Genomic DNA, 14884 nt, shown 5'->3' with positions numbered 1-14884 from the left:
CCACGAATGACTTGTCAGTCTGTTATGACACATGGACCAAATAAAATGAGATGGTCCAGGACTTCAGTCGGCTTCCTCACCCATGACAGTAGAAGTGACAGGACAAGGAAAGCTAGGCACAGACGTCAGTAAGGCAGTTGAGGCCAGCAATAGCTTTGTGAGGAGTGTGCTGATAGGAAATTTTTGTACCGTTTGGACCCACATTGTTTTAACCCTCATTTAAGGTGTTCCTTGTACATGGTATTTATAGACTGAATGTTGTGATCAAGATTGTAGCACCCCTGCTTTGTCCATAGTTCATATCTTGGCCTGGAGACCTGGCATCCTGTTTGAGGTTTTCACAGTATTCTTCAGCACCTCAGGCACATGCCAGGATGATATTGCAAAGTAGACCACAAGCACATCTTTCAATGTTCTTTCTATTTCATTGTCTACTGATCACTGTGCCATTTGATGCTGTGTAGCCTGAGCTATTGAAATGTGAAAGGTAATGATATCCCTGTAACAGGCCGTGGATCCCCGTAGGATTATGAGACACTGAGGCGTCAACATTTTCAAGACAGTCAGCTCACAAATGATGGTGAGGTCAGCCTTTTTCCACTTAGTGGGGGGTGGAGTCCAACTGGGTCCACTCAGCACAGTGGCCACTGATTGGCCTATTGTACCTGCCCCGGGTGATTATGAAGATGGAGAATTTGGTAGAATGAAGATTGGCAAGGGAAACCGAAGTACTCGGAGAAAATCCGCCCCAGCGCCACTTTGTCCACCACAAATCCCACTTGACCAAACCCAGGATCAAACGCGGGCTGCCGCGGTGGGAAGCCAGCGACTAACCGCTTGAGCTATGGTGCAGCCCTAGGTCAGCCTTACACGCTGGCATCCCTTTACCCTCCAGGAAGATTCCTGGTACTCATTTCTGTCAGAGGCTGAGTTGACATCATCGCTATAGTGTAGCTGGAAAGTTTAGATCAATTGAAAAATGTAGTGACCTCATCAGGATTCAAAACCACAACCTTCTGGCTTGTAGCATAGTGCCTCAACCAAATAGGCTACTGTGTGCCCTGAGCTATTGAAAGCACAGTTGAATGAAGCAAGAACAAGCGACATGAGGATGCTGTTGTGTGACAGCTCGTGGTCCCGTGAATTTTGTGCATGTCACCTGCTTCTTGGCGGTTATGTGCTTGTCTTACTATTCTCCCTGAAGATGGAGGCAGTGCATTCTTCAGAACTTTTGTTGGTGAACTCCTACCGGACTGCGCGGTGTCACATCCTGGAGGGTAGTAATCTTCATAGTGACTGCTGTGAGAACCTTAAGCGTTTTATCATGGTTATAGCCACATTTTGGGTTCATTGACCCTCTAGTTGTTCCCTGTTCCGTTTACATCTCTGTGGTTTGAATGCGACACTGTGAAGGAAGGCATGTAATGTGTTCCATGTGTGTATTTTCTTTTGAACTCTTTCAATTAAGCTGTAAGGTGCTGAATATCAGAATCTTTGTAAAAGAAAAGGAAATGATTTCTTATGTTGTCCTTTTGCTGGTGCTGATACAAAAAACAACATTATTAAATGCAAAATTATATGCTTTTTGACAGATGTGTACTGAAAATTATTGCTGACATGTGTTGTAACACACGAGTAGGAAATACAGTAATTTAATTGTTCACTGTGTTACTTATCACCAGTTTTCTTGTTCTTAATTTGTTGTCATAAATACACTAATCCTTAATTGTGCTGCATGCCATGATAATTAGCGTACTTTCCTGCTTTGTGGAGCAACTTTCCATTTATCTCGCAGGTCCTAAGTACAGTGAACCAAGAAATGTGTTTGATACAGCTTAGAGCTATTCTGTTTTGTTTCTAGTGAAGAGTTGGCGCATCATCTCCATGAAGATGAACGGCAACGTGCACAGAGCCCAGTCCCTGTTGCAGCAGTGTCACATGGCCATACCCGCCCCTATGCTCACGCCCAACCTGCGTCAGGGGACCGAAACAAAAAGGAATCAGTAAGTGCATTGTTTGCTGTTTCATGTACAGATGTGTTCACTTGGGACAAGAGAATGACTGGGCTGATATTGAGTTGACTTTCAGTTTTCAGTCAGTTTTCCAGAACGAAGGATGTGAGTGTAAAATAGCCCACAAAACTATCTTGGGGTTGAGCTCGTGCAGTTTTAATGATGTCATAGTGTAGTGTTAGTGTTATTGTCAGTCCTTAGAATTTTCTTTCAAATTTTGGATTGTATAGACATATGCAGAATAATACACTTTGTTTTGTTTGTTTTTAGCATACTTTTTTTTAAACTGAAATGAGGCTTATGAGACCATCTTGCTGCCTGGGTATCTGTCACCCCTAATTCTTTTTAACTTTCTGTGTGGTCCATGTCATATCAAAGGAAAGTAGGTGACTAATTCTTCTCAGAACTTCTTGTTATCCCTAAACATCAAAATTTACACCATTATGACAAACACCTTTCCAGCATCAAATATATTCCATATTCAAGCCACATTAGAAGTCTAGTATTTATTTCTGTTCTTCATGCTGCTTTTTGAATGAAGTTTGGGGTTTTCACTATGTTCTGATGTCTTGTAGTGTGCTAGGTGGGTACCAAGGTTTTGAAGGTACATACTGCTCCCATCTGCAAGGTAGATATGATGCTTTTCACATACTCATACAGAATTCTGCAGTCAAGTAAATGGCATACCTGTTTTATATTTGAAAGATTCCAGAATCAAACCTCAGTCCTAAGACTGATTATTATACAAATTATTTATGGTTTTACTCAGCACCTCGTATCAAATACTGGAACAGAACCTTAGATGGGTCATGACTGCTTATACCAACATTTTGTCTAAGTCATTATTCATTGATCATCCTTTCACTTGTCCCTTTATAGTCAGAGTTAATGACAACTTCATTAAATATTTCATAAATAATTATTGCAGTAAACCCTTGCTAATCTGGTTACAGTTAATCAAAATGTTGGATAATCTGCATTGAAATATGAAAAATGGAAAATAGTGTTCACAGTTGAGTAGATATTTTAAAAGGCACATGACATTTAGGAAGGCAGATGGGTCACTTGTCTGTTCAGAAAAAGCTTCATGGTTTCTTCAAACCTGCATTATCACATTCAAAATAAGTACAACTTCTGAGTCTTATATCGGCAAATAAATGTATTATCTCTTTATAGTTTTTAAATAAAGGCTGTAGTGTGATAATTCGTTATTTATTTTCATCAGCACTAGTTATATCATTAAATTTTCCATTTATTTTTTTTTTTGTTTGTATGCTTTTTTTTAGGTCTACTGTTTGCTTCAGTAATTCTGATTATCAGTTAATCCAGATTAGTGAGGGTTTACAGCAATCATGCAGTGGAATCCAGAAATATTTTCAGTATAGAATAGCTGAACAGTGCTACACAAAATGCACTTCCTTTGTTTATCACTTTTTCTTGTTTTAGTGCACCATCCTATGATGACAACTGAACACACTCCACCTCGTACATCTAGAAAGCCTTGGAGTTTATATCCTACATGGAAACAAGATACATGAGTATATTTTAAGAATATTTTATTAACACCGATGTGCTTTTTCACTGAATCTTCAATTTGCAATGATAGATACAACTGTGTATTGTATTGAAATGATGTCTCTTATCATATTAATTGTTGTGTAAGGTTGCGTTGAAAATACCGGAAGTGGGATCAGCAAGCACAGGGCTGCGTCCTGCAGCTGCTGTGAGACAGCGTGTATATATCTGTAATATTCTGGTCTTGCCTCCAGATGCCACTAAAATGGGACAGCAACAGATTCATAACTTTCAGTGAACTTCATATTTGTGATGATATATATATATATATGTAAAACACTGTTCAGGAAGATTACATTTTGGAGTTTTGGAATATTCCCACTGAATATAATTACATTTGTCAATTTTTCACTTTATTGCAAGCCAAAACAGTAAATGCTCCATGTGATAATGGTTGTGGAGTTGTATGATATGAGACAGGGCTGGAACATATATTTTACTTCTTGCTTTCATTCAGTTACTCCTTTGTAGCAGTCAGGTCAGAATTCCTGAATTAGACTGATCTTCTCAGAAATCGCAAAGTGTAAATGGATTATTCTCCTGTTTCATGGGGGCATGCAGTAGTGTAGTTGGTTGAGACACTACACTGGAAGCTGGAAGGTCATGGGTTCGAGTCCCAATGAAGTGGATTTTTTCTTCAATTTGTTCCAGCCCCACTATGGCCCCTGTGGTCAACTTAGCCTCTAACAGAAATGAGTACCAGGAATCTTCTTGGGGGTAAAGGGTGGCCAGCAGGCGCGTAAGGCTAACAACTTTACTGCCATCTGTGAGCCAATTGTCTAGAAAATGTGGAAGCCTCGATGTCTCACAAACCTATGGGCCACCACAGCCTGTTACAGGGATAGCTTTACCTTTTTTACCTCCTGTTTCATAACCATATTAATGTAGCAACTTTGCTATGTACACACTTGAGAGGGAGCTGTGTAGCTGAAGTAGCGGAGTTTTTTAAGAGCATTTCAGAAACAGGTTTCTTTTAGTCAGGAAAATTATTTATGTCTAGTTTTCCCTCTAAGTTGCCATGAGGGGTAGTGTTGTCAAGGGGGATGTAGGAATTTCAACTAGAAAATTCAGTTGACAATCAAAATTGTGTTGTTTCATAATGAATAATTGAAAATGATTGTTTCTGCATATTTGACATTAATTACGAAAAATTATGGGTTATATAACCGGTCCAGACTTGTGAGCACAAACTCTTACTTGTGAGAAAAATGTGATAACTATTGAATATTCGGTCTTCCCATCACTGCCAATTGGAAATAGAAGTAAATTCTTATGGCTCATCTTGCAGAACCATATATTCCACTAATTTGACAATTTTGTAATTTCTATTCTAAAATTGCATTGACATGGACTGAATCATCTTGTTCATAATTCAGTTCATGGTTTGGTGTCAGAATAGTGTATTCGAAGGAAGCCAGTGTCATTTCACAATGTCGTCTTGTTTTTGAACGCCCGGAATACCTGGACACCTGCAGTGTTCATGTTGGTGATATGCCAGCGTCAGAGTTTAAACTGAAAGTGAAGTGCATGGAAATTCATACTCTTCTTTGCTTTACTCTCACATTTCCCAGAGTATCTGATGGACAGATTTTGTTGCTGAACATGATCTACGTCATTTGATGGCAGGTGCGGATTGCTAACTGAATCATTTGCTGTTCTTGAATTAATCTTCAATATTTATTTCAAAGAAATGGATAATTTTATATAAGATTTGAGGTTTTCACAGTGGTGACTGTGAAGAATGCCATCTTCTGGGATGTGGTGCTGTGTAGTTCTTGTGTAAACTGATGTTTCGGAGGAACGTATTGCGGATTATTATCCCCTGAAGATGGAGGCAATACGTTCCTCCGAAACGTTGCTTTGCACAATATCTACATGGCGCCACATTCCAGAAGGTGGCATTCTGAATAATGTAATGACTCAAAATGAGCTGAAGAAAACTGACCTGTGCTTCTCAGATGTGGAAGGGTTTGAAGTAATGTGTATACTTGTATGTTTAGCAGTCAGGCTTTGGAATTGAATTCTTTGCTGACCAGAGACAGATTTTCAGAATCTTGAATTATTTCTTCCTGAGTGCCATAGGGGGTGGATACCTCATGCAGTGGGTTCTGGCACAAAACCATCCTCACTATGTACATATTGTACTTACATATGTGTTATGTGTGTTAGTGTTTGTGAGCAGATGAGAGAAAGTGCACAGTTGTGTGCGCATATTCAATGTGTATGTGCTGTATAATATTTTTGCTTGCAGAATCGCTGTATTATTTCATACTGTATATGCTTGTTACACATTGTTCTGTTAGTGTTGGTATTTTATTGTTGATTTTTGAGACCATTTATCAGTATTGAAACCTGATGGGTTCAGTGAATCATGCCTCCTGCTATGGAGGAAATGTGGCATTAGTACGGAAGCTTCTGTGTATATAGTTGCATTTTCAAGGAACTTTTGCAAATACATTTGATGTTGCTTACTTTGTAATAGTTTATATTTTTGCAGCATATATTTTTCAAAGTAGTCAGATGAAGTAGTTATCTTTACTGTGTACTGTATGTTATGACAGAACATACACAGACAACAGTAATGGACAGCTTATGCACATGAGTCAGTCGTCTAGATTTTATGTTGCTGATGAACTTTTCCTGTACTGAAGTCTGGGGCACATCTCAGGGTGTGGGGCCATGCTATAGCTCATGTAGTTAGCCATCAGTTTCTGCCTGCAGTGGCCTCTAATGAAGCAGTCATTGTGTGTGTTATGGATGTTTGGTGTTTATGCATCTTTTGAAGATTAAGTATTGTAGCAGCAAGAGGTTCGGGCCATGATGAATATTGTGTGTGATAAGACTGTGCTATGATTGTGTGAACTGGCAGTCTACTGACATTTTTACTTTTAAAAAATCCTCTAACTGTAATTGCATAGTGCAGTCAAAGCTGTCCGTAACTGCTGTTGCCTTGAATGGCATTTGTCAGAGGCATTGCTTGTGACCACATGCATCTACCAGGAATTTTTCAGTGCCTCATAGCCTATTTACACAGTGTGTATTCTTGTCTATAGAAATATATTTTGTGTTGTATTTGTATACGTATGATACACAAAATTGTCAACAGTTTATCCATATTATGTTCTCTACTGACATTTGTTAATATATTTAACAGTTGTGAGGAGTAACAATTTCCTGAATGGTTATTAAGTAGACAAGCATTACATATCGTGTACTGAAGTGAGGTATAACAAGTAAGCATTTATAATTCCTATTGACTTTAAAACTACTTAATAAGCAAAGGTAAGGTAAAGTTGTCCCTGTGCCTGAGTAAGAGCCACACCATGAAGATATATGGGGAGTGGACGTTTTCTTGACCTCAGCACTAGTTAGAGATGAGTGGTTAGCTTCAGTCTCTGGCTGCTTTACCTCTTAGGAAATATCCATCAGTACCCATTGGAGAGGAGGCTGAGTGGGCCTCAGAGCTGGTTTGGACACTGCGAAGAACAGAAAATTCTTGACGCTACCAGGACTCGAACTCTGACCTCTTGGTCATCCAGCCTGTAGCCAGTCACTATTATGACTGCACTATCCCAGCTGTACTACTTAATAGTAAATAAATAATTTTCTATTCTCTGAATTGTGTAAAACAACAAATTATGTTGTTAAAGCCTGTTATTTTGGACTTTGCCCACTGTCTGAGTTTATTGAAATCACTCCATTTCAGAAATTGATTCTGTTTGAACCTTCAGGCACAAAGGCTATTCTGCCAGGCCTCTCAGAAGATTTGCTCTCTCCTTGTGGGCCAGTGTCTCTACTCAGGAACCCTCTGGAGTAGGTTTTGTTCACCAAAAAACAAGTAGAATCAATTTCTGAAAGATGGTGGTTTTATTAAGCTAGAACAATTGAAAAAATCCAAAATAGTAGTTGTATACATTGTGTCATGCCATCATCAGAAATCTTTAAATCTTACAACAAAATATGTTGCTGTACAAATATTATGTTGACATTGTTTATTGTCTGAAGTGTATTTTATGTAAACTGCATTTTGGGAGACAGCTACTGTACCCTCTTTCATTAGATGATTACTGCAACATCCGGTCTTGGTTGCCTGGGTGGTTCATTGTTACTGTTCTAGTCAGTATTCCATGTCCTAAGTTTGATGTCATCTGTCACCACAAATCTTAACAATAAGTCTTACAGCATGATAGCCAGTCGGATCAAGATGGAAGTTGAGTCTAGCCCCCCAATTTTTTTTTTTTGTTTTTGTATCAGACAAAGTGCAGTGTCAGCATAATATTCGTATAATGAAGCAACCATTATCGTGAACAATTAAGTCATGGGATACCCCTGACTGATATTTTATTGTTCAGTGTGCTTAGCAAATTGGTAAGAAGGGATACTGCTGTAGAAGAATTTCTTTGAACGTCCTATAATGAAGAGGGAGATATTTTATTTATTTTATCAATATTTAAAGTTTACTTACTTGCTTACTCATGGAGCTGAGCCCTTCTGGAGGAGCTGCCAGTTCTGCAGCTACTCAATTGCCCAGCATTTTATGGCACCCGAAGGTTCATTACCGTGTTCACAAGAGCCCTCCACTGGTCCCTATCCTGAGCCAGATCATTCCAATCCATACCACCACATGCTATCTCTCTAAGATCCATTTTACTATTATGCTCCCCCCAACGTCTTTGTCTTCCTAATGGTCTCTTTTCTTCTGGCTTTTCCACCAGCATCCTATATGCATTCCTCTTCTCCCCATTCATGCTACATGCCCTGCCCATCTCATCCTCCTTGACTTGATAATTCTAATTATACTTGGAGAAGAGTACAAGTTATGAAGCTCCTCATTATGCAGTTTTCTCCAACCTCCTGTCACTTCATCACTCTTCGGTCCAAATATTCACCTCAACGCCCTGTTCTCAAACACCCTCAGTCTGTGTTTCTCCCTTAATGTCAGAGACCAAGTTTCACACCCATATAGAACCACAGGCAAAATTATAGTTTTGTATATTCTAATTTTGATGTTTTTGGACAGGAGACAAGAAGACAAAAAGTTCTGGACTGAATGGTAGCAAGCATTACCCGAGTTCAGTCTCCTCTTAATTTCCTCCTGGATCATGTTTCAATCTGTTATCATTGTTCTCAAATATCTGAACTGTGCCACATTTTAGAAACATATGTTTCCTATCTTTATGTCATGATTTTGCCCTCCATTTTGGTGATGAGACAGCAGCATATACTTAAGTTTTCACAGTGTTTACTTCTAGACCAACCTCTTTACTTGCATCGAATAAAGTTTGTGTGTTTTTCTTTATGGTATCTACATTATCACCCAGTAGATTCACATCATTGGCATAGGCCAACAGCTGATGTGTCCCATTTAATTTCAGTCCAACATGGTTTCCCTGGACCTTCCTAATATATTCTAAAGCAAAGTTGAAAAGGAGTGGCGATAAAGCATCTCCTTGTTTTAGACCATTCTGGTTAGGAAATTTATCAGACAGCTGTTTACCTACACGGACTTTACTGTACGTTTCGTTTAAACACATTTTAATCAGCCTAACTAGTTCCATGTGTATCCCAAACTCTATCAGAATATTGTACAGTACTTCCCTCCTAACTGAATCATAGGCTTTCTTGAAGTCTGAATAGCTGATGTACTGTTTACTAAGAATACTTCAAATTAGGAAGTTCAGGCACTTGAAGAGATGTATTTAAACTGTAATGGTCACCCACAAAACTTTCATTTAAAATAACTGCTAAATAATTCATGGAAGACTTGTACACCAAGGTAATCTGAGCCACTAGACTTTGAACTTTGGATTTGTTGAGGAGTATGAGCTGTGCTTTTTATACAATTCCCAAGTCTCCTGAACATTACCTTGTTGTGTTCATTATGTGGTGACCAGTTCTTAGAACCCTGTAATTAGCAATCTTACTTGTTGAGGCACTTACGCTACAAGCCGGAATGTTGCAGGTTCAGTTCCTGATGTCACTGGATTTTTCAGTTTACCTAACCCTTCCAGCCGCACTATGGCCCTGGGGTTGACTCAGCCCCTAACAGCAGTGAGTACCAGGAATCTTCCAGGGGATAAAGAGCAGCCAGCGCATAAGGCTGACAACCTCCCCCCCATCTGTGAGCTGATTGTCTAGAAAATGTGGGAGCCTCGATGTCTCACAACCCTATGAGGCTCCACGGCCTGTTTCAGGGATAGCTCCTTATCCTTTTCTTTCTACAAGAGTTGTGTAGTTTCAGTCTTCAAATTAGGGTTCACTAAAGGTTAAGCATGTTACTACATTGGTCAGCCTGAAAATTCAAGTAATGCTGGAGGTGTGAATACAGTTCATTTACAATGTCTATGTTCTCAGTCACCTTTCCTAGAAATTATAATATGGACCATAATGACATTTACATGAAAGTTGTTAGTGGAGAATCCTCATATCAAATCTAATCAGAATTAGTAGGTAGTTCTGGAAATAAAATGTGGCTGCGCATGACTCCCACATTATATATTCACTTATATTAGACTTGCAACAGATGTGACAGGTTGAGGTGTGCTTATTGTCTTGTGTGAGACTCACTGCACCACAGTTCAGTGTTCATATTCCTAGACTTAGCTCTCTCTGTATCATACAGTTTTCATTTTCTTTCACTGTAGGATAGTTTTATATTACTTAGTACAAAGCTTTCAGCAGTATGTAAGTGTCCCAAATGAAACTTTTTTGAAGCCATGTCTATTTCTTATTTACTGCCTTAATTTAATATTAGCAATAATAGTTAATTCTAAAATGTCTCTGATAGTTGCATTGTGGTCACAGGCAAAAAAACTGACTTGAAGTGCTGCATTAAAGTCATGTGACTGGTTTAAGCTGAAATGTCCTTGTCACATCTACTGTATTCTAACCTAAAAAAAATATATATGCTTAAACAAAACAATGGTAATCTTTTCTACCAGTTTTCACTTGTCAGATTATTGGTGTCCATTGTATATAATGGCACCTTGGATTCACATAGAAACCAAAGTATTTTTAAATAAAATTGTATTTTCATCTGCTGTGTTGATTTCTTGATATAATTGTGAATAAATCCACTGATTCTGCCCATTGTCTTTGTTATTCATCCTTCAGAATTTGTAGGCTTTCATTTATAATTTCTGACAAAGTTTATTATATATAAAATAGTTTGAGCACCGGGTGCTAGATACTAGATATCTCAAATCACTAGAGAGAAAATAAACACAAATTTCGTGTCATTGTAACATGATAGTCATTATGTTTTAGCGTACTTTTTATTGTACTTTTTTTTTTCTTAAAAAGGAAGAACGTAGGCTTGTGGAATCACTGTTTGTATGTGTGTGTGTGTTTGTGTCTGTATACTATTTTGGAACAAATGGATGCACAAACTTCTGAAGTGGGTGCTGCACTAGCACTGCTTAGTCTGGGATCCTGAAACATGCCTTTGAAAAATATACAAACTTTGAGATGACATTTTTGTAGAATGTGAACCAGCACAAGGGTAGGTGCATGAAATTGATGTTAAGCCTATGTTTTGATGAAAGTCATGAACAGAGGCTGTTGGAATCCATGGTATGAAGCACTCACTGTTATGTGGGATACCAGGTATATCACTAATGTTAGTCAACAATTGCAAACATGGCGACCACGCCGTATTTTCAATACTGTCAGACAAATGTTACATTAACGCTCTATTTCAGTAATAATTACTTTCAAGATCAAAAGTAACAGTAATAAGAAAAAGGTAAAATTGTCGTTGTGCTTAACTAATTAAGTACTATGCCGTGAAGGCGCGTGGGGGAGTGGATATGCAGATCCACATTTTCTTTACCTCAGCACTAGTTGGAGGTGAGCGGTCAGCTTCACACCCCGGCCGTTTTACCCCCGGGAAAGAACGCCTGGTACCCATTGTATAGGAGGCTGAGTGGACCCCAGAGCCAGTCTGGACGACGTGGAGTAGAGAAAATTCTTGGCCCTACCGGAACTCGAACTCCGACCCCTCGGCCGTCCAGCCCGTACCCAGTCGCTATCCCGGCTCCTGAATAGTAATAATAAAGCTTTGTAGTAGTAGTAATAATAATTTTGATCGGTTCGAATCTCGGCTGGGATACTGTACATCCTGTCTGAGGTATTTTTTTTTCCTCGGTCCGTCCAGGCAAATGCCAGGATAGTACCTGGATTAGACCACGATCGCTTCCTTTCGAATCCCTTCCAATTCCATAGTCTCAATACTGACAGCGTCATTAAACATCCGACTCAAAGTAAAAAAAGAGAGAGGAACCATATGAAATTCCAAGCAATACGAACGTTAATATGGCGGAGTCCGCACGCTGCCCTGGGAGCTAACTTCAGTTTTGTAGTTGTCTAAATGTGGCATTAGCGCGAGGTTTGCAAGACTGGAAATCTGCGCGTCAGACGGGGGACCCTGCGAGCCCTGTTCTCCGGTAGACGAAGTTCCGCCGTACCTACATTAGCCCTCATAACCAAGTTCGACGGTATTGCATTTCTCTTGGTAGATGCCGCAAGCATGCAGAAAGCTACGTGTGAATGTGCGTTACCCTTCCTTCCGTTTGCGTCTAGCATATTGGTTGCCAGTCTACTGACTCGCAACTCGGCCTGAGAACGGGCCCGAGGAGGACGTGTAGCAAGAATGGGAGACCACACGAAGTGCGGAGACCGCATTAAATACCTAGGCCTATATAAGGGGATTATATTAAATTTAATCTTCGTGGAATGTGACCATCTGTTTCTCACTTGCAGAATCCGATGGCACAACACAACGCAATCCCAGCTCTCTCTGTGCGCAAAACAGAGCAGTATCGCCGTGGAAAATAAAGCACTGGGCATGCGCTGTTTTTATGGCGTACAGTCTTGTTACGTAATGGCCGCAACAGGCACGCAACAATACAAGAGCTGTTGGAAGCGATTTTTCCTCTGCGGTCCGTGCCGAGGGTAACAAGGACCAGCTGCCATTAAGTCGAGAGGTAACCACCGGAGCCCTGTGGGTCGTAGAAGGTGAGAAAAAGGAAACCCGGTGTCTGGGGGTATAACCGGGCCATCCTGCCGCTGGGGATATAAATACAGGGACCTGGCCCTCCAAGTTGGGGGTGTCTCCAATCCCATAAAATGTGATCATGAGTCCCGCGGGACTCGGACCTGAGAATGACTGCGCTGGCGACATCCATCCTCTCGTCAGAGAGAATGTTACATAAGGATTATAACCGGAAGTGCTAAGTTGGAAAATAAAGTTACTGCTCCGAGTACTTCGGTTTCCCCTGACAATCTTCATTCCACTAAATTCTCCATCATCATAATCACCCGGGGCAGGTACAATAGACCAATCAGTAGCCGCCGTGCCGAGTGGACCCAGGTGGACTCCACCCCCCTCCCCGCAGCGAATAAAAAAATGGTTCAAATGAACTGTTTTTTCAATAATGATTGTTATTATTATTGTCACATAGTACGCGTGATTATAGACGGGGTTTGGATTGGTCAATACATTTATTGACCACTCACAGGCCCTAACTACGAATGATTATAACACTCGCTATATCCACAGTTTACAGTTCTCTAGAGCACACAGTCTAGTGTTCTCAGGCTGTTACTAGACGTTTCCTGGTAACGGCTTCCATAGTGGCTATTCCTCTGCATCGTGTGTTTGCTGTCGAACAGTTTTTTTAGAACCAGTGATTCCGTACTTACTGTTCAACGTCTTTTCCTTCCAAAGTTCAATGCTGAGCGTCGAGGAAAAATCCCAGATCGTAACATTCTACTCCGATGGGTTGAAGCATTAGAACTATTCTTATGTGAAAACACGCGTTTCCTTTTTTTTTATTGCTAGCGGGGTGGGACTTTTTTGTCCCTTGTACTGCGGCCACTTCTGGCCTATTGTACCAGCCCCAGATGTTAGGTGACGGTGATTGTGGAGCAATTGGTGGAATGAAGCTTGGCAGAGGAAACCGAAGTACTCGGAGGAAACCTGCCCCAGCGCCACTTTATCCACCTCAAATCCAACTTGACCAGACCCGGAATCGAACCCGGACCGCCACAGTGGGAAGCCAGCGACTAACCGCTTGAGCTACGGCGCGGCCGTGCATTTCCTTTGCTCCACCCTGTACTTGCAGCCGCACTATGGCCCTGGGGTCGACTCATCCTCTAACAGAAATGAGGACCAGGAACCTTCCTGGCGGTAAAGGGCGGCCGGTGCGTAAGGCTGACACCTGACCGCCATCTGTGAGCCGATTGTCTATATAATGTGGGACCCTCAACGTCTCGCAACCCTATGGGACTCCGTGGCCTGTTACAAGGATAGCTTTCCCTTTTACTAAAGACATATGCCACGCAACGTAAATCGCCGTGGTCCATCTCGTTAGACTTTCGTCAGGTTGAGCCGACCTGCTGATACCGTCCGCATAGGCTGTGACCCGGCTACGTCAATGTTCCGGTTCATCTTGAGCGCCTTGTGGCCAAGTTTGATGCTGGTACGTACATTTGACCTGCAGAGTAAACCCTCGCTAATCCGGTCACAGCTGCCCCGCATTTCGGATAATCCGGACCGAATTATGAAAAATTATATTCACAGTTGAGTTAAAAGACACGTGGGATTTAGGAGCAAGAGGACTTTCGGACTGAGTTGAGGGCAGCTGGAGAGACTGAACCCGCACAAGCAAATATACCCAGGATTGGCTTCAGCTGGATGAAGGAGACCCTGGAGTTCAGCTTCTGACAGAGGAAGAAATTGCTGCAGTGATATTTTCTTTATTTATTTTCATCAGCATTACCAAAATTATTAAACGGACAATTTATTTCTTTTCTGAGTTCTTTGTGTTATTTTTGGGCTATCATTTGCTTCATTAATCCGGATTCTTGGCTAATCCGGATGACCTATTCCCGAAATTAACTCAGATTAGCGAGGGTTTATGAACACACGGCAGTCGAATTTGGTTGCCGTTATAAAAAAAGTATACGCCTGCTAGCTTTTGCAGCTCAAGCGCCCTCTAGAAACAGTCTTCCATGAGAATCTGTTGGTTGCTCAACTAGTCAACAGAGGGTTGATTACAAAATTTGCAAGTTTTCACATCACACTTGAGGCCCTGTGTGGCATATCATAACCCTGTGCCCCTTTTTTGCGGTGAGTGTTAGCCATAGTCCAACATCGAAGCTGGAGGACCACCGCTTGTCAAGTGTCCGAGATTCCCACTATTACTGCCCGTGGCAGTGTAACTCGGTGTGTTCCTACACGTGGAAATGTGTCTGGCTTGTTTAGACTGATAACGCGTGACTCCATTTCCGTCGCG

At 40.9% G+C, this 14884-nt stretch overlaps 1 protein-coding gene across 8 annotated transcripts in view; it reads left to right on the top strand.

The window, feature by feature from the left end:
• LOC111867324 (ubiquitin carboxyl-terminal hydrolase MINDY-2) overlaps window positions 1-3838 on the top strand; it is a 41923-nt gene extending 38085 nt beyond the window's left edge. For all 8 annotated transcript variants that reach the window (XM_023857071.1, XM_023857070.2, XM_023857074.2 and 5 more), the window contains 2 exons: window positions 1862-2003; window positions 3459-3838. In XM_023857071.1, coding sequence (XP_023712839.1) covers window positions 1862-2003; window positions 3459-3473 — 157 coding nt within the window. In that variant the 3' untranslated portion in view covers window positions 3474-3838. The remainder of the gene's footprint in view (window positions 1-1861; window positions 2004-3458) is intronic.
• Window positions 3839-14884: the final 11046 nt, after the last annotated feature.

This window comes from Cryptotermes secundus, unplaced genomic scaffold, assembly GCF_002891405.2.
Source record: "Cryptotermes secundus unplaced genomic scaffold, Csec_1.0 scaffold1964, whole genome shotgun sequence".
In the NCBI taxonomy this organism is placed as follows: Eukaryota; Metazoa; Arthropoda; class Insecta; order Blattodea; family Kalotermitidae; genus Cryptotermes; species Cryptotermes secundus.
This window is presented reverse-complemented; position numbering and strand designations above follow the sequence as displayed.